Source organism: Fonsecaea multimorphosa (genome assembly GCF_000836435.1).
Source record: "Fonsecaea multimorphosa CBS 102226 unplaced genomic scaffold supercont1.46, whole genome shotgun sequence".
Classification (NCBI taxonomy): Eukaryota; Fungi; Ascomycota; class Eurotiomycetes; order Chaetothyriales; family Herpotrichiellaceae; genus Fonsecaea; species Fonsecaea multimorphosa.
Genome location: NW_015971680.1, coordinates 141,702 through 167,031, shown reverse-complemented (window position 1 = coordinate 167,031; position 25,330 = coordinate 141,702). Strand labels below are relative to the sequence as shown.

Here is a 25,330-nt window from a genome sequence, read left to right as displayed (position 1 = left end):
TCTGCCCAAGCACACCTCTGCTTGGCATGGAAGACTGCTTCGACCATGTTTGCTCCGAGTCACAGCAAGGTAGGATCTCAGCGCAACCACTTAGCAGATAGCATGGGTCTTCCCATGCTTGCCCTGAAGAGAATGCTTCTCATCTTTGTAGGTACTGGCATTGTGACCACTCCTCCCGGTCTTGGTGTGATGCTTCTTCACGTGTCTGCCAATCACGGTTAGTACGCCTGCAAAGAGAAGAACAAGAAACAGGGGAACAGCGTGCAACGTACTCTTGGTAACGCTCCATTGTCTTTTTGTCCATCTCTCCGAGCACTTGCAACGCCATCTTGACATCAGCGACCAAAGAATCGCAGCGTTGCTTGCTAAAGTCCTCACGGACCACAACACGCATCAATTTGAGGCCCTCGCTATGGGGGGCCATTGTGTAGGCAGGGACAACCCAGCCACGTTCTCGAAGCTGGTGGGCAATGGCGAATTCGTCAAACATCTGTTCATTGTCGGGGTCGAGACGGAATGCAACCACAGGAAGTGATCGGCCACCGCCAGGCGACATGATGATGAAGCCTAGCGCTCTCAGCTGCGCAGCCAGGTAGTCAGACGTGCGGGTGAGATTGAGCATGATGCTGCGGTAACCTCTCTTGCCAAGTCGGATCATTTGATAGTACTGGCCGATGACGTGGCTAGCTCCTTTGCTGAAGTTCAAGGTAAAGGAAGCTTGGTCAGCGCCGAGATAGTTGATGTTGAAGACCAGTTCTTTGGGCAAGTACTCAGGTGATCTCCAGACAACCCAGCCGACACCAGGGTAGACCAGACCATACTTGTGACCCGAGACATTGATGCTGACAACCTTGGGCAGTCGGAAGTCCCAGACCAAGTTGGGATTGACAAAAGGAGCAACAAAGCCGCCAGACGCTGCATCCACGTGGATTGGGCAGTCAATGTCTCTCTCGACCAGAAGGTCGTTGATCATCTGGGTATCTTCGTACTCGCCGGTATAGGTCAGGCCGAGAATGGTACAGATACCGATAGTGTTCTCATCGACCAACTCGACAGCCTCCTCCGGGTCAATAACATAGCGGTCCTCGGTGCAGTACACATATTTCTCCTCAACGTCAAAGTAGCGAGCCGCCTTCTCCCAGCACACCTGGACGGCACTGTTCATCACGATGTTGGGTTTTGAGAAATCCTTTCCTTCGGCTTTGCGCTTGTTTGCCCACTTCTTCTTCATGGCCAGGACAGCAAGCATGATGGCCTCACTTGACCCAATTGTGGAGGTTCCCATTGCGTTTTTCCCATCCTCAGCCTCCGGGGCGTTATAGAGACGGGCAATCATATTGACGCAACGGTTCTGAATCTCGGCCGACTGGGGGTATTCTTCGTAGTCAATGAAGTTCTTGGAGAATGCATCGGTCATGAGCTTCTCGGCTTCCTCTTCCTGGACGCGGATTGTAAGTCAGCACTTGAGTTTGTGGAAGGTGGCCGTTTGCAACGTACCATGAATGTGGTGACAAAGCTTGCCAGGCTGTTTACGGAGTCTTGTCAGCTTCAACGTAGGTGTTTCGAGGGCTTGGACTCACTTCAGCATAGGATTGCCGTCAAGACTGAGCTCATCTTTGATCATACGATACGCAATCTCTTTTGGCATCTCTTTCTCAGGGATCTCGTGTGATGGAAGATCCTCTGCAGCGAAGCGGGAGCCATAGACGGAGGTGGAGAACTCATCTTCCCCGGGAGGCTCAAGAGAGATATGCTCGAGACCAGGAACCACCGAAGCCCGGCGTCTTGGAGCCCCAAATTCACTGCTCTCGCCCTTGTGAGGGTCTTTCGTCACCTGGGCTAAGTGAACCATGTTGACCGTTCGATTTTCAGAAGGGACAAAGTCTCAAATGGAACAAGGTAATGTGGAGGTCGAGGAAGGGAAAGGAAGTGATCGAAGGAAAGTTGAACAGGTTATGACTGGCAGCCCAACGTCCGACAGCAGGCAAGGCGGTGAGGAAGAAGAAAGAAGAAAAGAAGAAAAGACAAGGAGGATTGACGCGTGGAAAGGGTACTCGAGCTGTGCAGGATCCTGTTCTGGTAGCAGGGAGTGACAGCTCAAGTGAGCTGCAAGTGACAGCGAGATGATTGGGTGAGCAAGGAGCTCATGCTCTCATTACATTCCTGGATTGTCGTCAGGGCATGACGAAGCTTCAGGGAAGTTCGGGCGGTGGTCACTGCATCCACTGCAGATGACTGAGAGAGGGATTGGATGATGAGAGCAAGTTTCAGCGATTGAGGTGACAATTGGATGGAAAGGTTGGTGTGCATGGTGGGGGACTTCCTCGTAGGCAGGTATGTATGAGGGGCAGCACAGCAGGACCGCACAGCCCACGAGCCAACAAGCTCTTTCTCAGCACAACCAGGTACTGTTAGGGGTGGTTAGGCTATTGGGCTCTCTGACCAAGTCCCCAAAGTGCCCAGAGAGTTGACCAGTGGCACTAATATCTTCTCAGGGGCTAGCCTGCTAATTGGGTGTCTCCTAATTGATTGGCCTTGAAATGTCTGGGACAACACCAAACTTCTCCCCCTCCTCGTCCCGCAACCCTCTTTTCCACTACTGGACAATCAATCAGGCCTAATGATTCCACAGATTATCCTCAACCACAGCTACTCCCACGGGATCTAGCGAGCTTGACATTGCTTGGTTGTTCTTCCCGCCTCCGGCCCTTACGCGGATGCAGTAGCTCCTAGCGACTACCTTCCGATCCAGGTTTTTGGTTCGCTTGATTTCTTGCACCTTGGGCTGTTGTGCTGCCACTCCTGCTTCTGCCATGTTTCCTAGACCCAGCGATCAAGATTGATAGGGCAGGGTCCAAAGGTGAGGCAGAGTCTGAACACTGAACACTGCAGTGATCGGCCAATGAGCTCCGATGCGGTCCAATCCATCTACGATTCATTTGTGTGAAGTAGCTAACCAAGTGGTACAGTACCTAGTTACAAACCCCTCGGAACGCCAGGAAAAATCATGCCCTTCCTTATGCAGCAGCACCCACCCAGACTTGCCTCACGACATTTTCCGCCTCGATTTTGCGCTGCTCTTTGAGGCCGCCAGATCCAGATTGTGGCCGACGTATGGCGTGGACATCATTCAGGGAAGCTCGTTCCACGGAATATGCAGGTCCAAGATGATGATACTTGTCAGCTCCCGGCGTCCCGTACATCCGTCCCAGTCTGGCCCGAATATCTTCTCGCCTCTGACTTTCCAGCCTAAGTGCGGTTTCACTTGGGCTAGTAGTGAGCTTGAGGTCCTCTTGCGCCGCTTCGAGGCTCTTCTCGGCGAATGGCAATTTTTGTTTCAGCGAGAGACGTCTGCCCAAAGGCCAACTAAACTTCCGGGTCAGGCGACTGATAGGTCCGAGAGACATGAGATCGAGCTCCTCACAGTCCTTGTCTACGGGGATGCCTGGTCCAATGTTCAGCAGGACTGAGATTTCGACATCTGTTCCGTAGATGCGGAGTGCTTCATCGAGTGCCAATGAGGAAATCGGGTGCGACTGCGGGAATATCTCGTCGAAGAAGACAGTGTCTCCGATTTTGTACGGCTTCAAGAAGAATTTGGCGGCGCCAGTAGCACAAAAGACTTCTGGAACCTGACAGCTTTCTGGGTTCGGACTCCCCATCAACCTGTCTTTTGGGTTCCCTTCGACATCATAAGACCTGAACAACGCATATGTTGGAGCCTGTTTTTCTCCCCGTGGAACTACGCCAGCAGCAAATCTGGCTATGGTCAGGAATTGTGCATTGATCAGAGGAGGGTACGCACGCGTATTTGCATCTGCTGCCTTTGGGACGTCTTCCCAGGCCTGAAGTGCCTCCCTTTCGTGCCATGAGAGACGGATCAAGGCCATATCGCTGGAGCGTTTCTTCAACGACAGTCATGAGCCGGTCCTGATCCAACTTGAATGGGCGATTCCTCCTCGAGGACGACTGACTCATATTGATGTCGGTTTTCGTCGCGATCTCCATATAAAATGCCGTGCAAGTGGTGATATCGAGACAGTATCGTCCAAGCAACAGCGCAATCCAGCTAATACCTCGTTAGAGAAGCACTCTCACGCCTCGACCTCACTTACCCCCCCGTGCCAACACCGGCAATGATGTCGAACAACTCGTGCGGTGCAGGAGGCCGATCAGCTCCATTTTGATTGGCAATAGCCCTACAGACTGCGTTCAGACTGCTCAATGTCGCCAGTGCTTGGAGGCCCCCGCCGTCTGCTTAAGTCAGTGGATTTCAAGGCACGAATGTCGACAACGATATCAAATGTCTGCACATACCTAAGGTCAGTATCTTCAGCGGCTGCTGTTGACTCATTCTGTTGATATCGCTGTGTGGCAGAAATTTGGTAAGAAAGTATGGAACAGAGGTTCCAGAAGAATGAAGAACCGCTTTTCTTCAGATATGTCTTCGCCACACCTTTAAGGCTGAGTTCTGAGCAGGTTGAGACTTTGCTCAGCCGAAGAGGCAGCCAAGGACCTGTCACTGCCGGAGCGTGCGTGACATCTGCACTCGCAAGTGGTGTGAAGTCGCCTAGGTTTCAGAAAATGACCAAAAACATCGTTTGATGCGTGAATATCTCTGTGCGCAGCCACGTTCCATTGTGTCATGGCCAGCAAGAGCCCCCAAAGTGCATCGCCCGGTTGCCTAGTCCTGTCTCGAAATCCAGCCTTACGCCCGCCTGGCCCGGTACTGACCTATCAAACCCAGTCTTGCTGTGCAACCGGTGAAATCAGCCTGGGAACCTTTGCAATGGCCCCAACCTACGCTCTCACGGATGGGCTTTCTTTGCTGCCTTAAATATGAGGTGAGTCCGCCTTTGTTACTGCGATACAAAACTTCAGCCTATATCGGAAACTATAATTTCAACAGAGAACACCTTTGCTCAGAGCCTGACCGTTTACCTTCATCTTAGCGAACAACCAGATCTATACGAGCAGTCAAATTGCGCTGCAGCCATGGGGCCGCCGACCGTTGAAGGAGCAGGGTCGCGGTCTTCGTGGCCCATTGCAATGCTGTCACTTGGTACCACAATGTTCCAACTTTTAACCTAAAGTGATGGGGCTAACCGTTTCCTCAGATGGTGGTGGTGTGCGCGGCCTCTCTTCTCTCCTGATCTTGAGATACCTTCTGGTTCTTGTGACTCAGGTGTTGGTCGAGAATGGAAAGCTACCGGCCGGACATCGCATGGTCAAACCACAAGATCTCTTTGACATTGCCGTCGGTACCAGCACGGGTGGACTAATCGTCCTCATGATGGCCAAATTGGACATGTCCTTGGACGAATGCATAGAACAGTACAAGAAGCTGTCGAGAGACATCTTTGCAAAGCAGCGTCCAATTCTCAAGCGAGTCTTCGGCTCTGATCTGTCGAAATATTCGGGCAAGAGGCTCGAAACAGCCGTTGAGGATTTGTTGAAGTCCAGCAATCAACCAGTCGACCTGGAGATGCGGTCGGCCACTCAGCAGAATAACATGAGAGGCACCGTCCTCTGCCACGAGATGCCACTCCGGAACGATGTTTTCTTTTGCACGGATGAATGCCAGGGACCGTATAGACACCATATGCTGAGGCACGATCTCAAAGTACGGCATGCTGCACGAGCGACTTCTGCAGCTCCCTCATATTTTGAAGAGATGATTATCGAAGAGAGAGCTTTTGTGGACGGTGGTTATGGCAAGACCAACAATCCTTCGTGGGAAAGTCGAATCCACTATGAAGCGAATCACGAGGTTGCCACCACCAGACAGCTCGTCATGATCAACATCGGAACCGGGACGCTACCGCAGAACGCTGATATTCCGCGGCTCCAGAAGCACCCGTGGTGGACGAGACTCTTGCCAAAGAGCCTAGTGACAATGTCTCATCTTTTGGCAGACCTTGTCAAAATGGCCACGAACTCTGAGGATGTAGCAAGTCAGTTGGAGTATCTATCGGAAGATAACCCCGAACGACTTTTCTACAAGCGATTCAGCGCCGACACAGGCATCCATGACATCAAATTGGACGACTGGCAGGCCGTGGTGGGCGCCAACGGTCCGAGTGTCATCGAGACGAGGACAGAAGCCTATCTCAACGACGCAGCCGTCCGCAGCAAGTTGAGACAAGCAGCGACAAAGCTGGCAGAAGTCTATGTTCAACGTCAAGAACACGTCGACGCACCCTCCTCGACAAATGAAGTGAACATCCAGGAAGATATCAACGTCTCTGTTGTCTCGGTCGTGCCCATCCCGTTGAATGTTGCTCATGCAGTACCAAGCCTGGTGACAGGATCTGAATTGACGCGGTCCCCTGGTCCTTCCCCACCACGGACTCCAGATGTACAAATAGGCCAAGGATCAACAGGACAGCCAGTGGATGTTGCCCAGAACAAGGAAATCCTGCAAGGCCAAGGGGGACAGTTTGAACAGACGATTCCTGGCCATGGCAACTGCGACGCACCTACCTCGCCACCTATATCTATCACTGTCTGACACATTACCTTTACCACTACCATACCGCCTACATCCAGTATCTGACGCCTAGCGCCCGCAACGGGGTCTCCTAGATGAAGGATGCCGCCAAGATGACACTGTAACAGTGACGACTGCGATTTGCAGATATACAGCAAGGTCCAGTGCCAGAATGGCTGGAACTCACCGCGTCTAACTCCAACCCTACCTAGGTAGATTAAGCTGCTGCTTCTTCTGAACCGACACCTGTAGCATTCGAATTGGTTGACTAACGCCGACTGCGGTACGTCCCCATCCGGTGCCTGACCAACGGAGGAGGGAGTTCGATGTTTTCGGGGGTCGTTGTTGAGTGTAGGATAGTCGTTGGTAAGGACGGGTGCTCGTTGTTGAGTATGGACTCTCTCATAGTTCAAGGTTGGGTATTCAATACCTGTACCCTCGTAGGCGGTCGAGTCCTCCCCAGCACCCAATGGTTTCGGAAAAATATTAATGCGCAATGTCCATCTCAACCTCCTCGCGTCGCCTTTTTCTCCCTCTCGTCTTTCTCGTCTCTACCTCGTCCTCTTTATTTTTATCTCCTAAAATCTCCCTGCAACCCCGCCGCGCAAAATGGCCTTTGCCCATGCATCGTCGCATCATCACCGGCTGAATCGGGCACATCATGCGACCGACCTGGCCTCGGTTCCAGCTCGAGTTGCGCCCACCGCCTCTTGCCCAGGCGAATGAAAGCAGGATGTGGCGTAGCCCCATACGACCTGCAAACGCTCGTCCGACCGTCTCGGGGCACCAACCCCAGCCTCCACGTTCACCCTCCTGTCCGTTCTGTGGGGAAATGGCCCTCACCAGCCTTGACCATGTCCATAGAGGATGGCTGACCGTTCGTATACACCCAGCTCTTTTTGGCATCGCCGTGGCTACTACCTCCTCTCCTTTCTCCTCCACGGTTCCACTCAGCTCCACGCTCCACCTCCACGTATTGCCCGATGGAAATCCTCGAAGCTAAATCAATCCTGCCTGGTTGTTGCCATTCGAGCTAACAGGCCAGCCATTGGGAGAGGCGCCAATGATGCCCTTGCGGGGTCGTTCCAGTCAGCCATTCCTAATGTCCTACGGGGACCATCAAATCCGAGCAGTTGCAGAACGCCATGTCTCTCCTCCATTGGCTTTCCTCCATGCTCACAGGAGCTCAATTGACCCTCGCCGACCCTGGCTCTGGGCCGTGCACTCCTCTGATCCTGGATGACATTGAGCCACGCGACGTCTAGTCCGTCCCGCTAAAGAAAAAGTAAATGGAATTATTTCTGTGACCGATGCATCGGATGCATTCGAGATGCCTGCCTTGCGCAGCAAAAGGGGTCGGCAGTTTAACCCTGACCAGTTAGCATTCATTCCTTTCACATTGTCCACATCACAAAGCTGGGCTCCAGCTAGGGTCTGCATCAATGTCCTAGCCCCACGTCCTGTCATCACCCATGGTGCCCTTGAAGATGGAGGGTGCAGGCGAGGGCCAGAAGATCGTATGAAATCAAATAAAGAGGGTGGAAGCTGCTGTGGCCTGATCTCCGTCGGCCACGGTTGAAATAGCTGCCCCTGCTCCGGTTCGAAGCCCTTCCAATCCTGCCGTGTTGTCTAATTTTTGTTTTGTGACTGATCTGCGAGAGAAACACACGTCCAAGATGGCGGCTGAACTTCAACACACTCCTACCTCCACGGAGAGGGACATGATCGAGGAGAAGCCAGGCTTGTCGCACACCATGTCTTCAGGCGCGATCTCTATCAGTCCAGAACTTTTCGAAAAGGTGCGCATACAGTCTCACGGCTCTGCCGAAGCGCATCATCCCTGCTTCAAGCTCGGAACACTAATACCACTCGACCTGAACAGCTCTACCTTACTCCCAAAGTTCCCCATCCCGGCGACAACATCAAGAAATTCGCCAACCCGACTCCTCTCGGTTTTGTTGGGTATGCTCTGCAAGTATCACCTTGTGGACTGGAATACTGATGAGTGGATAGCTTCGTGATCTCCACCATGACCTTTGCCATGGTCATGATGGGCTGGGGTGGCGCCAGCGGCCTCTCACCTGTGGTGTAAGAACCTCCATAATCCAGCCATCGCTCCAAAATTTGCCCTACAAGGCTGTGCTTGCTAACGTTTGGTATACAGCGGTATCTTCTTCTTCGTCGGCCCGGTCCTCCTCATCTTGACAGTAATCTTCGAATGGATCATGTATGTCACTTGAAAGTCCTTCTCCAGTGGTGTGGAAATTTTCCTCACCGCGTCCCCGATCCCATTATTTGTCTGATCCTGACGTCGAACAAGGGGCAACTTCTTCTCCATGATGGTTTGCGGTCTCTTTGCTGTCTTCTGGCTCTCCTTCGGCATGCTCCAGCTGCCCACGCTCGGTCTCGCGACGCCGTACTCGCCCAGTGGAACCAACGCCGTGGTTGGATCAGCCTCAAAGGAGTACAACGCTGTCATCGCCCTGTACTTGATTGTATGGGGATTCGCGTTGTTTACCTTTTTCATCTTTACGCTCAAGACGAATCTTGTGTTTGCGCTCATCTTTTTGTTCGTTACTCTCGGCGCGTGGGTCTTGAGCGCTGCCTACTGGAAAGTCAGCACCGGAGATTATGTTAATGCTGGACATTTGCAAAAGGTCAGTTCGTCCTTTGCCCCCGATCAAAAGGTGCCGTGACTTCTTTGCCTAGAACGCATCTGTTGCGATCGTTGGCTATTCGAAAATCGTCTGTGTTCTGGTGGTGCAACGGGACGCTAACATTGGGAAATCGAAACAGACTGGCGGGGCTCTGCTCTTTGTGGTCGGCTGTCTGGGCTGGTATATGACTTTTGTCATGATGGCCGCCGAGATGCGTCTCGCCATCAAACTGCCCGTGGGCGACCTGAGCCACTTCTGGCCGAGGACGGACGTGGAGATGGGCCGGGCCGAGAAGCAGGCCTAAGCAAAGCCCCTTTGCGAGTTACAAGCCCGAGGTCCAGCTTCGGGCAGGCCTCGCCACCGTCGTCGTCGACTACCATGTCACAAATCCAAGTTGCCATCGATATCTCGATTTGTTGTGGACGAAGGACTTTATTGGCGGAAGTCGACTTGAGAGAAGTCATGCAGAATAATTGTCAACCTAATTGCATGGGTACCTAGTTCCTAGGGTCGATAGCAGTGTCTAGGTCATGTGTCTTCGCTAGCCATTCACCCCCTTTTTCCAGTAAGTAACGAAGAAAGGTCAAAAGTACATTGAGCGAAGCGCTGTTTGACGTGTGATAATCCATGTTTTTGGCCCCCCCACAACCCCGGATCACCCCATTACTGTCGTTGATTGATACCACATGCATGACCATTCATGAATCCATTATTTCCAAGACCCGACATGGCGGCGGGTGCCAAGTGCCGTGTGCAGTGCACCAAATGCTAGATAGAGATTTGGCCAAAGAAGCATCAATTCTTCGAGGCCAGCTGCGTGTACCGCTTCTCGAGCCACTCCCTCGCCGTGTAGACTTTGCCGTCATCGATGCCGTCCGAGAACTTGCCCGCTACTTTGACACGGTCCTGTTGTTTGGCAACGTCGTCGAATCTCCCCACGGGCTTCATCGGGCTGTGGTGCGTGGGGCGGACAAAGTAGACGACGCTGATGCGTTCCATGCCAGCTTGCGCGCCGGGGGATGGCACGACGCGGTGTTTGGCGCTTTTGAGAGAGCCGTTGGAGAAATGCACCATGGCGTCGCCCAGGTTGATGATGGCCTTGCCCGGCAAGGGTTTGACGTACTCCCACTCGCCGACGCGGCCGGGGGTGCGCGACTCGATCTGCAGCCCGCCGAGCCAGTTGAAGAGGATGGTGACGCTGCCAAAGTCGGTGTGGGAGGGGAGGCCCAGGATGTCGGTCTTTGCTGGGTCGGAAGGAGGCTTGAGTGTCAGGCGGATGTGGTCACCGGATGATTCCTCGAAGCGGTTGAGGTTGACGAAGATGTCCTCGTCTTCTTCGCCAAACGCTCGTGCCAGTGTGCGCAGGATCGTCATGGCCATCTCATGCGCACCCTTGCAGAATGCCTCTAGGAGTGGTCTCGCATCCTGGATGATTTCGGGATATGTGCGGCTTGGGGACACGCCAAAGAGACAGTCCTTGCCGATGTTGAAGAACTCGGTGCTGTCCGGACGCTGCGACTTGTCGGTCAACTTGACAGTGCCCGCGGGCTTGTACCCGAAGAACGAGCCCGTCTTGCGGAAATCGTACTTGTCCTTCTCCTCGAAGGGCAGAGTCAGTGCCTTCTTGCTGAGGTCGTGGAGCTGCTCCGCCTCGGTGAGGAGTTCGCGACCCGGTTCCGAGTCGGCCATGTCGAGATAGAAGAATCCGTAGGTCTGGCATGCTTGTAAGACTGCAGCTGTGGATGCAGGGTCCTTTTCCAGGAGTGCTTTGGAGGAGATTTCAGCGATTGGCGCGTGGACTAGGTCGGTTGGGAAGGGTGGAATGGTGGAATGGAGTCGAGTCGTCATTGTGCTGGTTGTTGTGGCCGACATGGTGGCGGTGGAATATGAGTAGGTTATATATATGGAAAGAAAAGTGAAGATAGTGAAGGTTGTCTCTTTCTCAGTGAAAACAGTCGACTCTTGTGTCACCTTCAGTTAATATGTCTTGGTCGGAAGCGGGCCCCTTCAATACCTAGGTATATGTATTCCCACAAGAGGTGGTGCTTCTCCACAAAGTCTGACTAGCTCCCCTCTCCAGACTGTCGGTTCCACGGGAAATCCGCTGTTGGCACTGATTGTGCCGAGCACTTGTGTCTTCTCATCCAGCGCCACCTGTGTGGCCGACCTGCAATCGCCGCCCGCTCTGCATCACCCGCTTGAGGACGTGCGTCCTCGCTCTACCCAGCGTGAAGACAAGCGGTAGAGAGCTCAAGGCCGGAGCGGCTATACCGTGGTGAAGGGATTCGTGGAGCGTGAGTTGGGCAGGTGGGGTAAGTCTGACTGGTAAATACCCGGTACTGGGCGATGATGGTCAGACTCTGAGTTTGCAAGAGTGAGCGAGTGAGATACTGCTTTGTGACGGGACCTTCCGAGTAAGGAAACACGCGCATATACTACCTACCCAGCACCCTTACCAGTGTAGCTGAGGAGATCCCATCAGAAAAGTCGGAAAGGTCCGAAAAGTGGCCAGACGGATCGTCTAGGCGCAGAAGGGTTCAGGGAGAGCTTCAATTGACGATGATAGAGCCACACGCTGTTTAGTGGAGGCCTGGGAACAGACTCCGCAGGCAGTATGATTTCAGAAGAGAAGAGATTTTGACAGCAGCAAGTACGAGGTCCTATTGTAATCCTTTTATCTGCCTTTCGCTGCATAGCTCCGTGCACGCTGGTGCTCTATGGCTTCCCTCTTCTGCATTGGTCTTCTTTCTTCTGATTAAGCATTAATTTCATTGGTCTTTTGCACTTCAGACAATTCGTTGTGTCCATGACAGCCACCCTGTACTCCGAGTTCATGTCCATTGCTATCCACATTTCATTCTTCAGTCAGCCGCCGGGAGTCGTCTCTCGCTGTCGTTGCAGCCACGCTGGATGCGTCGCAATGCAAGGTCATGGTTGACGTGCTCACGCAACGGCTGTGGTGACATTCGCAATGATCACTTCACCGTCATCGGATACACAATCTGCGTTTCCCATGTCACATTGGTAGTAGTCGGTGGCGGGATACGTCAGATTGAAATCGGAGTATTTGGTGAGGATGTTGTATGGGGCTTGACCAACGCTGTTTCAGTCAGACCCGTGACCTGGAAATGAAATTCTGACGACGACCTCGCTTCACATACCTGTTGTCAATGTACTGGTGGCCCAACCGCAATGAGAGATTTCCAACTCCATTCCACGAGGTGACGAGGACGTCGAAGGTGCTGTTGTCGCAGGTGTTCGCCGCAGAGGTAGGCGGGCTCAAGCCCACGGCCCATTCAACACAGCAGTGAGTGGAACCAACTTCAGGGGTATCTTCGTCACAGAAGTCGACTGTTATTCGTCAGAAGTGGACAACAGCTAGATTGCGCGGAGTGTGAGACGTTATAGGTCTCAACTCACATTGGACATAGGTGCTCTGAGTCGACGTGGGATCTGCTTGAAAGGGAGAGGAGACAACAACGTTGGTGAGCTCAAAGTTGCCGGAGAATGCTGACGCAGCGGAAGAAAGAAGGGCGATGAAGGCGATGAAGGCGAGAAAAGCGAAGAAGGAAGCCATCACTGTGATGATGAGGAGGTGCAGCAAGCGTGATCGTCGAAAACGGGAGGAGTGGCAACACCGAGCAAGGAAAGTGTAAATGTGTCCCGTCAATCTCCAAGCAAGAGCACAGTGCTGAGTGATGAGGTTGAGATTGATGTTGAGGTGAGATGAAGGAAGAGTGAAAGTGAGGTGAGTGGAAGTCAGGGTTTTATAGCCTGCTCCTTCCACACCGTAACCCAGAGGTCAAACAGCAATGCTTCTCACCAGCCTTTTCTCTTCGTCTTGTCCTGTGAAAGCAGCCAGCAGAAGCTGGATCTGGACACAAACACCAATGGTTTGCATGTATGCACTTGCTTGGCGGTTGTTGATAGACAAGCGCACCCTTCTATTGAACAGCACGCACCTTGTTGTACCGAAACAGCCTCCTTCCAGAATGCTACCCAGCGGAATTGCAACTGAGACATTCCAGAAGACAGTCAGCCAGTTCTTCAATATGGATCTTCGGCGGTGTGTGCTCTACAAGGGGAGGAAGCGCAGGAGTCGCATGAGTCTTGGAGTGCCCCTTGCATGCTGTTTGCCCGTGATGCCACACCCAGCCCACCGCTTATCTGGTCCTCCTGCACACACATGGGGTTGGAGACTGTTGGACGAGCGCCAGCTGCTCGGAAATTTTTGTGAAGCTGCCAGAAATAGCTTCCCGAGTGACACAAACCCAGCAGAGCGTGACGGAACAAGGACCAAGTGTACCAATACCAAGGCCCGGATTCTGGACCCGACTGCAGCAGAGTCCCTGATCGGGTCGGAAGGTTGCATCACTCAACAGGAGGATTCCGGATGAAAAGGAGTACCGTTCTCTCCAGAAGTCAGTGACGATGTTGGAGTGCGGTCAAGGATTGCTGTGGCTGGGGTTCAGATTGCCCTTGCGGTGAGGCTCCTTTCTAGACCATTCTGTGGCTGCTGCGAGGCAACGACAGGAGACAGGACTCAATGCGCAGTGCAGATAGATGTGCATGGGCACAGACATGCGGATTCCAGGTACCTGCAAAACGGAAGGGAGAGACAACCAAGCACAACAATAGAACTAGAACAGCCCTGGACTCTCATCAGTGGGTAGATGAATCCGAAGTTCGTCAAGAGCGGGACGAAGCTAGGAGTTGCAGCGCATGGCACACCTGGTCATGTAGCACTCTTCATCTCCTGCTTGCTTGTCCCACGTCGCCATAGTCACCGCTTTCATCACACTGCATGAGGGACAGCCACAAAGAAAGCCACTCACAATTGAACGGTGAAGGAAACAAGGTGGAATTTTCACTTTATGCCATTTGATTGCTCGCAAGTCCACTATCAGTGGGCTTTCCATGTCCCAATTGTGGCACTGTTGCACCAGGTGTAAAACCCAGCCATGCCGATTGTGCTTTTTTCGCGCTTCTTGAAGAATTTCTCCTGCCTCTGCGAATTCTGGTCAAGCGTCATTCCACCACCGTAATCGCCACAGAAATCTCACCACAGTGACAGCCAGGATCGCTTAACCCTTCTTCTTGCTGACACCAACCGTACGTCCTCTTCGGCCGGTGGTCTTGGAGTGTTGACCTCTGACACGGAGACCCCAGTAGTGACGGAGACCACGGTGTGCTCGGATCTTCTTGAGACGTTCCAAATCCTCACGCAGCTTGCTTTCCATACCGTTTGCCAGCACTTGCGAGTCCTTGCCGTCCACAATGTCGCGCTGTCTGTTCAAGAACCATGATGGAATCTTGTATTGCGTAGGGTTTTGGATGATGGTGACAATTCGCTCGAGTTCTTCGGAGGTGATTTCACCAGCACTGTCGTGTATTGATTAGTCCCCGCTCTTTGCAACCTTGATATTTTCCATAATGTGTTCGTACCGCTTGTTCAAGTCGACGTCGGCTTTCTTGCAGACGAGGTTGGAGTAGCGTCGTCCGACACCCTTGATTCGGGTCAGGGCGTACATGATTTTCTGCTTGCCATCGACGTTGGTGTTGAGAAGACGGAGGATGAACTGGACTGTGGTAATCATTAGAGTGCATCCTCTAGAGTAGAGGTTGGGATGAACATACAGTTCGACTTCTCCCCACTGACGAGAGCTGCCCGATTGTTAGCAAATGTCATTTCGCTGTTGTCGCAACATGCCGGGGACTTGGAGCAAGGTATATTGCTGTCCCATATGTGGCGTAATAGCGACAGTGAAGAATCAGTATAGACTTACACATGATGGGCGAGTCTCTCCTTGTCGATTGCGTTGACGGTTGACGGTTGCGATGGACAATGTTCTGAGACTTGCCAAAAATTCAATCAAATCCAACAGTGCGCCGCGCCAAGAAATTACTTAGTCAGCGAGCGGCCATTTCACGTGAGCGATAACTGTCACGTGCCCGCTATCTGTCCTCAGTTCTCCTGGAATGTTGTCGTCATTCGATTGGATGAAACAGCTCCGGTGACGGTTGTCCAGCAACGGGAACAGGGTTCAACAGGCTGCTTCATTACGAGTCGCAGTCCCCGTCTCCGACATTGATCTTCCCTCTCGTCTTACATTCTTCTGTCTTGTATTCTCTCTATCATCTCTCTCTATCTCTTCAGTTCCAACTTGTGACTGTGGGAAGCTCACTAGACTGCTTATCTCTATTGAGACGGACTCCCAGTCTGACAACGACATCGATTTTCGCTGCTGCCTTAGCTGGCCCAGTAGTCGAACCTGATCGATTCCATTCACCCCGTCCTCTGCCATGAAGGCCCTTTCTCCCCTCCTGCTGGCTGGAGCGGCCTCTGCTGCTATCGCTCCTCAACAGCAGCCACTCCAATTCCCCAAGTCCTTCCCCACCGAAGCCAAAAACGTCCTGGGTAACCAGCTGCACCATCTTAAGGATGCCCTTCGTGGTCTTACTGAGGAAGCTGCGGAGATCTGGGACGAGGTTGCAGCGCTGTACCCCGAAGATATGAGCCGCGCTAGCTTCTTCTCTATGCCCAAGAAACACACCCGACGACCGGATCATGAATGGGACCACATTGTCCGTGGCGCCGATGTCCAAAGTGTCTGGGTCGATAACGCCGACGGAGAGAAAGAGCGTTATCTCGATGGCAAGCTTGACACATATGACCTGCGAGTTAAGAAGGTCGACCCCAGCTCATTGGGCGTCGATCCCGATGTCAAACAATATTCGGGATATTTGGATGACAACGAAAACGACAAGCACCTGTTTTACTGGTTCTTCGAGTCGAGAAACGACCCAGAGAATGACCCTGTTGTATTGTGGCTCAACGGTGGCCCAGGCTGCTCTTCTTTGACCGGTCTGTTCCTCGAGCTCGGACCCTCGCGCATCAACGAGAAGCTTCAACTGGTTCCGAACCCGTACTCCTGGAATGACAACGCCAGCGTCATCTTCTTGGACCAACCGGTCAATGTCGGCTATTCTTACTCCAGCTCCAGCGTCTCCAACACCGTGGCTGCTGGCAAGGACGTCTATGCGTTGCTTACCCTCTTCTTTGAGCAATTCCCCGAGTATGCCAAGCAGGATTTCCACATTGCCGGGGAGTCGTATGCTGGGCACTACATTCCCGTCTTCGCATCAGAAATCCTGTCACACAAGAAAACCAATATCAAGCTTACCTCGGTCTTGATTGGCAACGGGCTGACCGATGGATACACCCAGTACGAATACTATCGGCCAATGGCCTGCGGTGACGGAGGGTGGCCGGCTGTGCTCGACCCGCAGTCTTGCCAGGCGATGGACAATGCCCTTCCTCGCTGCCAATCGCTGATCCAAAACTGCTATGATAGCGAGAGCGTGTGGTCGTGTGTCCCTGCTAGCATCTACTGCAACAACGCATTGCTCGCGCCTTATCAACGAACGGGGCAAAATGTCTACGATGTGCGCGGCAAGTGCAAGGACAGCAGCAATCTGTGCTATCCCGAACTAGGCTGGATCAGCAAATGGCTCAACGACAAGTCGGTGATGAAGGCTTTGGGAGTGGAGGTTGATGGATACGACTCGTGTAACTTTGACATCAACCGCAACTTTTTGTTCCAGGGCGACTGGATGCAGCCCTTCCACCGACTGGTGCCCGGCCTCATTGAGAAAATGCCGGTCCTGATCTATGCGGGGGATGCCGACTTCATCTGCAACTGGCTGGGCAACAAGGCGTGGGCGGAAGCGCTTGAGTATCCCGATCACAAGAAGTTTGCGGCAGCGACCATGAAGGATCTTCGCTTGGATGCAAGCAAGGACGGGCGCAAGATCGGAGAAGTCAAGTCGCATGGCAACTTTACCTTTATGCGGATTCATGCGGGAGGTCATATGGTTCCTCTGGATCAACCCGAGGCTAGCCTGGAGTTTTTCAACCGGTGGCTGGCGAAGGAATGGTTCTAGACGGGTCGTCGCACGGGTTGACGAGGACAAGAAGCCATGATTCGTCTGTGCAAGGGGGAAAGTCGTGGATATTTCGTGGGATGGGTGTTATACAAAGCCAGAGCTCTTTCGAGGGCATGTGCTTCGCGAGAGGCGGATCGTGGTCGGCATGGACTGGGGCGGTTATGTACAGTCTTGTGGAGGGCAATGGACCCAATGAGTGTTGGGAGAGAGGGTCTTTTCTGCATGGCACACACACACACATACACCTCTTCTGGATATATGCAGCTCGGCAGATACTACTGCATCCATGAAGGAGCGTGATCTATCTGCTTGTTGATTGTTCCTGAGTGCCTATCTAGGTAGGTACTTTTGCCTGCCACCGTACAGAAAGGAATTATTTTCTCTCTCGTAATAGTTCTCGTTATTGTACGCGCCTTGGAGACTCGATAGTGTCATGCACGGCATGCATTGTCTGTCACTTTGTGGAGCGCTTAGGGTCTTTGCTACTGGTTCTCCTTCTCCTAGTGATGGACTGATGCTCCTAGTGAGTCTCCTAGTCCTTCTATTCTTAGATGAAGCGGCCATTGATTGGATCGACCTTCTGGCGACAGCAGCCAGTCACACTCGTGGTGTTGGTTCTCGACTCGTCAACCTGCTTAACCGCCCACAGGCCCTCCACAGGCCCTCTACATGCCTCGATCCTATCAACTGCCATATTCGTCTTGTAAGCGCCCGGCTTGTTCACCATCTCTGTGGCCGTTGTGGCCGTTGCCCAATGTGCCGCATCTGCCACTCCGTCTCTTCTCTCTCACTGGCCTCGCCCACTGTGCACATCATTGCAGCCAACCCGAAGGAATCCCCCTCCTCATCTCCCTCGCCTTTTTGGAGCCGATTCACACTATTGCCTGCAGCCTCGGGAAGGGCCTTCTCCTCCACCTGGCCGTGGCCTATGGACTCTGGAGCGATGATGCTGCCGTATCTAAATATTGCCATCCCCTTCCCGCTGTTGCATCTTGCTTTCCCTTTCTTTTCCTTCAAGCAAGCAAGTCTTGTCAACACTGGTCGTGCGGTTTGAAGAGCTATTCTTGAATTTCTGTTCTTTTTTTGTTAATCCAAAGTCCCTAATTCATTATTCTGCAAAGAGATAGTGTCTGGTACACTATTGACTTGAATCGAGCACCTGTCCAACAAGCACCAAGTCAATTGCTCCTTGTCCATATCAACACTGCCTCCTCCTTCGGCAATCCTTGTGGCATCTACGAGCTGTGCTCATTGTTGCTGCATTTTCCAAAGGCATCACACCGATCTTTGCAGAAGCTTCCAAAGTTCCTTTGACGCAGAATAAAGCACAAAATCAAAACAGACTTCTTCTATCAATCACTTTGCCAGGAGACCATCATCGTTGCCGGTCAACGATCATTCTTTCCAACCAAGGCAATCTAATAGCTTTCAACATCATACCGCCGGCCTGACTTGCTGTGCCGCTCCAACAACTTAATCTTTGTCAAGCATTCCGTCATCGTTGTTGTCGATACTGTCGCTTTTCCCATTGTGTCCCATACTCATACCTCTGTCGATTCAGAACAAGCAGCAATCCAAAGACCTCACCAACTACCTGCTCTTTGAAGGTAGTCAATCCTTTCTCGAACAAGCCCAGCTAGAAGCCGCTTCCACCACGGCTTCAAACTGTTCGACGTCTTCATTGCTTCAGCGTCAAGCATCACTACCCCCTCGATCAACGCTCTACATTGTGTCGTCACGATTGCCGGTCAATCCACCTGACACCGATCCACACGCACCTTTCTGAAACCTTCCAAGATATCAAGCAAACATCAACCTTGACCTATCTGTCGAGGAAGCTCTGCCCGGTTTAGACCAGTCTTCTAGACGGCAATCACCAGCATACGCACACACGCGTGGACGTTGATCTGAGTACTACAGTGTACTTGATCTACCAATAATCGACCATAATATCTGTTCAGCATTTTTACACCAACAGAGCATCATTAGCGCTTTTAATTCGGACGACGATTCCTTGTTCAACACATCACAGCTCTACAGCAGCCTAACGACTCCTCACGCATTGTAACGAGCCAAAAGTCTCAACGACACGCCTTTTCTTGAGTAAATGTATCCTTCCCCTTTCTCATGTGTTGTGATCATTGCCGTTCCCTCGAGCTGACCCATTGACTAGACAGCGATTAATTCATCAGAATCCAATCTACCTACCAAAGAAAAACACAAAAAGAACACCAATATGTCGTCGCCAACAGTCCAACTCTCCTTCACCCTCCGCACTTCGCCCAATGTCCGCACTGTGCACTTGCTCGGCTCATGGGACAACTACAAATCCCAGCTTCCTTTGTCTTTGGTCAAAGATCCTGCCGCCAAACCAGGTTCCTGGAAAGGCACCTTCCGTTTCCAAGGCTCGAATGCTCTCAAGTTGGGCTCCCGCTACTGGTACTACTACATCGTTGATGGCTACCACGTCTCTCACGACCCGGCCAAGGAATTTGTGACTGAGAAGACCACCGGCCGCAAGCTCAACATCATCGACGTTCCAGGAGGAGACAAGTCCAGCTCCAAACCAGCCCGACCGAGTGTCAACACCGAGGTGCCGACCTCGCGCCACAGCAGGGAGATTCCACAGGGTCGTGCACTGAGCCCTGGCAAGATCCAACATCCAAAGCCCAGCAAGCCCTACGCGTCCCGTCAGTTACGCGAGGCCGACTATGAGGTTTCGCCTGTGGACGACCTCGAGGAACGCTTCGCAAGCTACCACATTGCTGACTCGTCGGCCTCGCCGTCCGAGTTGTCAGACGACAGCTCCTCGTCCGGTACTGCCTTCTCGCGCTCCTCTCCCTCCAGTCTATCAAGTGTCAGCGACCACAGCTGCCGCTGCGAGCGTTATGGAGTGACACGCTCCGGCCAACGGGTCAAACTCGACTGCGGCGGTAAGCGATGTGGTGCATGGAGCTCGAGTTCCTCTGAATGCGATTCGAACGACAGTTCCGAAGAGTCCAGCGAGGATGAGCGAGACCGTCATGCGAGGATGCGCAAGGAGGCAGAGAAGAAAGGCGCACCGGCTGCAACTGCGACAAAGACAAAATCCAGTGGCGGGGACGAGAGGAGGAAAACTGTTGTCGTGGAGAGGAGACGCAAGTAGATGAGAGGAAGGAGATGTCGAGGTGACGGTTCAGTGGGAGGGTTGGTGAGTGCATTTGTTGTGGGAGAGGAGATGTCCCTTCTCCCGTGCCAATCCCAATTCCAACGACAAGACCACACGTCGGCCTAGAGTCCACCAAATCAGACCCAGGCGAATCTACTAACCAGCAGCGAAAGCGCAACGACAAGTCCGATGCGAGAGTCAATCCAACCAGCCCGAGGCTGTGCGATGGCTCGGACCTACGTCAAAGCTCGCGGAAAGGGTTGGCGAGATGGCTGCAGTGAAGGGGGGAACGCATGCCCCAGCAGGAAAGCAACTGGCAAGCTTGAGAGTAAGGGGACCAAGAGAGTGAGAGGGCAAGCTGTGGATTCCTTTGTGGGACCCTCGGAGGGGCCCAAAGGTCAAGCAACAAAGCACACGAGAACGGGCTGCCCTCGGGGACTGGAAAACCAGTGACAAACATGAATACGGGAAAAACTTGGCAATGATGTCCATAGAATGAAGGGTCGGGGACAATTGGGCATTACCCTTTCATAGAACCGCTCCTTTGGTCCACCCTCGTTCGGGGAGGCAGAGGGAGCGGCTAGACAATCAGCCCGACGAACCCGCGTTCTATGCCTGCATCATCCCATGAACGATCACCGGTGTCTTCTGTTGTGTATTCTCCCTCCTGAACTTGTCCCGAAAAGGGTCTTACAAAGGCAAGCGACAACACCTGTTTTCATCTCCTGAAGCGAAGATGACGATCGAGGAGGAGCCCGACACCAGTATCTTACCCGCGTGGTGGACCATTGATGCTCGTGTCAGCCACGGGGACCTGATTCTAGAGCCCGAAACCTACTCAGCCTTGTGTCAGCCAGGAGTACTGTGGTGTCGGCGCCTGACGACAATAAGCTCGGTGTCTACGAATCTTGCCTGACACATCGAGGTGTATGGTATTATATATGTTTCGTGGATATCTGGTGCCTTGGATATTGGCTCTCACGGTATGCTGATCGACCGGTTGCTACCAACATTCTCGTCGCCGTTGTCAATCTATTCCAAGGACTCGTGAGGAGCGAGCAATCCAATCAAAGGTCGAAATCATGGAGCCAGAGGTCCACGCGGTATTTGAGCCGGTGACAGGCACATGGCAATATATTGTGGCGGACGCACACACGAAAGACGCCGTCATCATCGACTCTGTCCTCGACTACGACAAAGACACAGGCAAGGTGTCGACGCGCTCCGCCGACGAGATCCTCGACCTGGTGGCCCAGCGCGGATACACTGTGACCAGGATCCTCGAGACGCACGCCCACGCCGACCACCTCACGGCCTCGCGGTACCTGCAGGACGTTCTTGCGGAGCGACAGCGACAGCAAAGCAGCACTGCCAGACCTCCGCAGGTGTGCATTGGCCAGCGCATCGCACAGGTCCAGGAAACCATGTCCAGGATCTACAACGTCGCCTCGGCGGAGCTAGTCGACGCGTTCGATCACACCTTTTCCGACAACGAGACCTTTGCCATTGGAAGCCTCGAGGCCCGCGCGATCCATCTCCCAGGCCACACGCCCGACCACCTCGGCTACGTGGTCGGATCCGCCGTCTTCACGGGTGACTCCATCTTCAACCCGGACGTCGGCTCCGCCCGCTGCGACTTCCCCGGCGGGTCGGCCGCGGACCTGTTTCGGTCGATGCAAACGCTGCTGGCTCTCCCGGGACATTTCAGGCTGTATACGGGCCACGACTACCCGCCTGACGGTCGAGACGTGGCGCTTGACGGTAACGGGCGGAATGTAGTGGTCGTGGCGGCTGGGGGGAACAGCAAGGCCGTGCCGTTCACGACCGTCGACACCCAGGCAAGGGAGAACAAGCACGTCAAACGCGGCACATTGATGGACGACTTTGTCAAGTGGCGCTCAGAGCGGGACTCTGGTCTCGCCGAGCCCAAGCTGCTCGCCCAGGCCATGCAGGTCAACATTCGCGGCGGCAGACTGCCCGCCACGAGCTCAGATGGCTTCAAGCTCACGGACGTACCCGAACGAGTGGTCAGGGTCGGTCAGGCCGCTGCGTGATCCATGTCATGTTGCATGAGACGGCGAGGAAGGATCAGATTTGCTGCAAATGTTCTACTCATTATTGATGTTAACTGGCGCTGGCAGCAGTTGTGCGTCTTGTTCATAATGTTTATGGCGCAGCTATGGAGTTTAGGTACGGGATACGATGTGGTTTGCTCCGGTTCAGGTCCGAACCTACAGGAAATTGGGCCTTTGCGGGGGTCTGTATCAAGTGCGCTTCATATTATTAAAATAAGTCTAGCCAGGCTTTTCCATTCCACTCAACTCTCACTAGAAGGGGGTTTGACCCCTTTTTTCACCCAAGTGGTCAAGAATCAAGAGTCTAAACGCCAGCCATGCAATCTGATGAAGTCTGTCTACCAGCACATTTGACCCCTGGCTGCCGGGCACCAGCATGTCCTTATATGTTGACGACCTAGCCCGAGAAATAACTCGAGTCGACGACGGGGGCGCGGTCGAGCTTGAAATAGCCCGGCTGCAGGATCTGGAAGACCTGCTGGGGGTCGTATTTGGCGGCGATGCTCTTGAGGCTGGCCTTGTTGGCGGCGCCATAGCTCTGGATCACGTCCTCGTAGACGCCGCCGTAGTTCATGTAGAGGTAGTCGTTCTGCTTGCCGATTTGGGTCGCGGCGGCTTTGATCTGGGTCAGCACGCTGGTGATGAAGGCATAGATGGTGGCGTCGTCCGAAGCATTGTCCCACCAGCACGCGACGTGGATCAGGTATAGGGGCCCATCGGACACGGCGATGCCCAAGGGATTGCCCCCGTTCTTCTGCATGAGCTCGATCATTGGCAAAGTGATGCCCTGGTACAGCAGCACGGGGTTCGCACCAGCCACATTGGCTGTCGCCGGCAGCTCCTGGTAGAAGATGTCCTTGGCCAGCGCCGCGAGCGAGGCGTCCGCTTTGACCGTGAGCCCGTAGTACGACTCGCGCAGCCCGTAAGGATTCGAGCTCGCGAGCTCCGCCGTGTACGCGGCAAGCTGTCGGTTCTGTGTCGAGTCCGAGATGGCCGTAAGCGCGTTGTAGCTGTCCCAGATCGCGGCACTGCCGCCGTTGGGCTGGCCGTAGTAGAGTTCCGCAGAGGCGATTTTCGTGCCATTGCTCTCCAGCCAGGCAACCCACTGGCCGGCGTTGCCATCGTTGGGAGAGTCGCTCACGACTCCGGCAAAAGCATTGGCTAGGTCCGCAAATTGATCCTCGGTGTATACACGAGTGCCCCCCCACAGCTCGCTCCCGGGCAGGTTGATGGTGGCGAGGTTGAAGTTGACGACGATGCCGAAGTTGTTACCACCGCCGCGAAGACTCCAGTAGAGGTCGGAATTGGTCGACGGTGACGCCGTGACCTGGACTCCCGAGGCAAGAACCACGTCGTACGATGCAACGTTGTCGCAGGCCCATCCGTACAGAGAGGAAAAGAAGGATATGCCACCCCCAAGCGTGAGACCACCGACACCAATGGGCGCAACCCGTCCGCCGATGGCTGCCAAATTGTATGGGGCGAGGGCTGTATACACGGCATTCCAGGTATTGCCTGGTCCGACAGCGACGGTCTTCTTGTCACTAGAGACGGTGATGGTGTTCAGCGCGGCGAGAGAGACAGTGATGCCGCCTTCGATGTTGGAAGCACCTTGGAACGCTGCATGGCCACCGCTCTTGACCGCAAAGGGGCAGGTAGTCAGTCGAGAAAGCAGAATCACCACAGCCACAGCTCCTTTGTTGGGCGCGTTGAAGATGCAGTAAGGGTTCACATTCTCCTGGATCTGAGACCAATAGCCGGATGTGAAGGCGTCATACGCGGCGCTATTGCTGAACTCGACACTTGATGCACCATACAGGAGTTCCAGGGAGCCGCACTGGGTTTCATATGCGTTAGTCCCCGTATCCGACACATTGGAGCACTTCAGCCACTCACTGCAAGCGAACAGGCAGCGTTAGACGAGCGTTCAGCAAGTTGGGCAACAGGAAGTGCAGACACGTCGACTCCCATGTCCACCAGCGCCTGGGTGACATTAAAGTCCGCCGGCTCGATCCCATCGGTCGAGTTCAACGGGGCACTGTCAGGCAAGGCGACAGTCGCAGGGTCGACGGCTTCGGAAGAGTTAGACTGTGCATTGACAGACAGGGCGAGGGCTGCCCACAGGCAGCCAGACCAGAGACGCATTGCCAAACAAGGGAAAGATAGCTGAAGATCCGACCGGATTGGAGAAAAGAGACTGAGGAACAGGGAAGTGACAGGACGTCGAGGCAGGACGTAGAAGTCTTGTAAAGCAATTCGGCTTGCTTGGCCTCCCAGGGTCAATCTCGCAGTTCAGCCTAGCGTCGACATTCTGTGCAGCACGGTGCAGGCACGAGGCGGTATACTCGTCGGGAGGCCTCAGACTTCGGTAGTTCGGCTGGCGCTATCGCATTCTAGTGAATTAGATCCAGGCTCAGATGTCTTTTCCATGTGCATGATCGTCGAGGCGAAGGCTGCCGAAGGAGGTCGGTTGGTTTCTAGCAGTGTTCTTGGTCTGTGTCCCAGAGCACTAGCCAGGCTTGGTAGCAGCCCTTGTACTCGTCGACGCAAGAAACAGTGACTGGCCGAGTGACAATTTCCGACTCTCTGCAAATTGCAGGGTATATGGCGAGATGGCTTGACTAGGTAGACAGCCAACACCCGGGCCATACTCGTAAGAGAGAACAGGGACCCCAGGAAGGAACGGACCAAAGTTACCTTGAACGGGGCAGGACATGGATACGGAGTATATGTCCTTGCAGCGTAGGTAGGAAACGCCATCGTGCAACAAGGGTTCGCGGGATCAGCACGCCCGAGCTCCACCAGCACCCTTTGAATTACCTATAGAGGTATGTATGCAAGGCACAGGGAGGGGATGCAGCGAGGACACTGAGGAGATTATAACCCGCGAAGCAACGGACTCACCTGCTAGACAGGGACGACGGGTGTGGCGTGAGGCGCTAACCCACGGCCCGTGCATCCGAGGAGCAGTATCGCTGGATGATGCTAACAACGTCCGGCTTGTGAGCTAGGT

At 53.6% G+C, this 25,330-nt stretch overlaps 11 protein-coding genes across 11 annotated transcripts; 5 read left to right on the top strand and 6 right to left on the bottom strand.

Moving 5' to 3' along the window:
* Positions 1–90: 90 nt before the first annotated feature.
* Z520_12053 (uncharacterized protein) lies at positions 91–1,852 on the bottom strand (the record flags this gene model as incomplete). Its single annotated transcript, XM_016782540.1, has 4 exons — positions 91–205; positions 273–1,438; positions 1,498–1,525; positions 1,581–1,852. 4 exons carry the CDS (start codon positions 1,850–1,852, stop codon positions 91–93), a joined length of 1,581 nt encoding a protein of 526 aa, XP_016626430.1.
* Positions 1,853–3,017: 1,165 nt separating this feature from the next.
* Positions 3,018–4,354, bottom strand: Z520_12052 (uncharacterized protein; the record flags this gene model as incomplete). The annotated part of the gene is made up of 4 exons (XM_016782539.1): positions 3,018–3,759; positions 3,806–4,069; positions 4,116–4,254; positions 4,318–4,354. The coding sequence occupies 4 exons, from the start codon at positions 4,352–4,354 to the stop codon at positions 3,018–3,020; spliced, it is 1,182 nt and encodes a 393-aa protein (XP_016626429.1).
* Positions 4,355–5,095: 741 nt separating this feature from the next.
* On the top strand, positions 5,096–6,511 carry Z520_12051 (uncharacterized protein; the record flags this gene model as incomplete). The annotated part of the gene is made up of 1 exon (XM_016782538.1): positions 5,096–6,511. One exon carries the CDS (start codon positions 5,096–5,098, stop codon positions 6,509–6,511), a length of 1,416 nt encoding a protein of 471 aa, XP_016626428.1.
* Positions 6,512–8,166: 1,655 nt separating this feature from the next.
* On the top strand, positions 8,167–9,451 carry Z520_12050 (uncharacterized protein; the record flags this gene model as incomplete). The annotated part of the gene is made up of 6 exons (XM_016782537.1): positions 8,167–8,289; positions 8,373–8,452; positions 8,504–8,578; positions 8,655–8,717; positions 8,811–9,147; positions 9,200–9,451. 6 exons carry the CDS (start codon positions 8,167–8,169, stop codon positions 9,449–9,451), a joined length of 930 nt encoding a protein of 309 aa, XP_016626427.1.
* Positions 9,452–9,942: 491 nt separating this feature from the next.
* On the bottom strand, positions 9,943–11,019 carry Z520_12049 (uncharacterized protein; the record flags this gene model as incomplete). Its single annotated transcript, XM_016782536.1, has 1 exon — positions 9,943–11,019. One exon carries the CDS (start codon positions 11,017–11,019, stop codon positions 9,943–9,945), a length of 1,077 nt encoding a protein of 358 aa, XP_016626426.1.
* Positions 11,020–12,090: 1,071 nt separating this feature from the next.
* Positions 12,091–12,724, bottom strand: Z520_12048 (uncharacterized protein; the record flags this gene model as incomplete). Its single annotated transcript, XM_016782535.1, has 3 exons — positions 12,091–12,247; positions 12,309–12,498; positions 12,568–12,724. 3 exons carry the CDS (start codon positions 12,722–12,724, stop codon positions 12,091–12,093), a joined length of 504 nt encoding a protein of 167 aa, XP_016626425.1.
* A 1,507-nt stretch (positions 12,725–14,231) lies between these two features.
* On the bottom strand, positions 14,232–14,836 carry Z520_12047 (40S ribosomal protein S18; the record flags this gene model as incomplete). Its single annotated transcript, XM_016782534.1, has 3 exons — positions 14,232–14,529; positions 14,593–14,731; positions 14,785–14,836. 3 exons carry the CDS (start codon positions 14,834–14,836, stop codon positions 14,232–14,234), a joined length of 489 nt encoding a protein of 162 aa, XP_016626424.1.
* Positions 14,837–15,450: 614 nt separating this feature from the next.
* Z520_12046 (uncharacterized protein) lies at positions 15,451–17,091 on the top strand (the record flags this gene model as incomplete). Its single annotated transcript, XM_016782533.1, has 1 exon — positions 15,451–17,091. The coding sequence occupies one exon, from the start codon at positions 15,451–15,453 to the stop codon at positions 17,089–17,091; it is 1,641 nt and encodes a 546-aa protein (XP_016626423.1).
* Positions 17,092–19,330: 2,239 nt separating this feature from the next.
* On the top strand, positions 19,331–20,239 carry Z520_12045 (uncharacterized protein; the record flags this gene model as incomplete). The annotated part of the gene is made up of 1 exon (XM_016782532.1): positions 19,331–20,239. One exon carries the CDS (start codon positions 19,331–19,333, stop codon positions 20,237–20,239), a length of 909 nt encoding a protein of 302 aa, XP_016626422.1.
* Positions 20,240–21,324: 1,085 nt separating this feature from the next.
* Positions 21,325–22,296, top strand: Z520_12044 (uncharacterized protein; the record flags this gene model as incomplete). Its single annotated transcript, XM_016782531.1, has 1 exon — positions 21,325–22,296. The coding sequence occupies one exon, from the start codon at positions 21,325–21,327 to the stop codon at positions 22,294–22,296; it is 972 nt and encodes a 323-aa protein (XP_016626421.1).
* Positions 22,297–22,714: 418 nt separating this feature from the next.
* On the bottom strand, positions 22,715–24,462 carry Z520_12043 (uncharacterized protein; the record flags this gene model as incomplete). Its single annotated transcript, XM_016782530.1, has 2 exons — positions 22,715–24,154; positions 24,214–24,462. The coding sequence occupies 2 exons, from the start codon at positions 24,460–24,462 to the stop codon at positions 22,715–22,717; spliced, it is 1,689 nt and encodes a 562-aa protein (XP_016626420.1).
* Between the last annotated feature and the right edge of the window lie 868 nt (positions 24,463–25,330).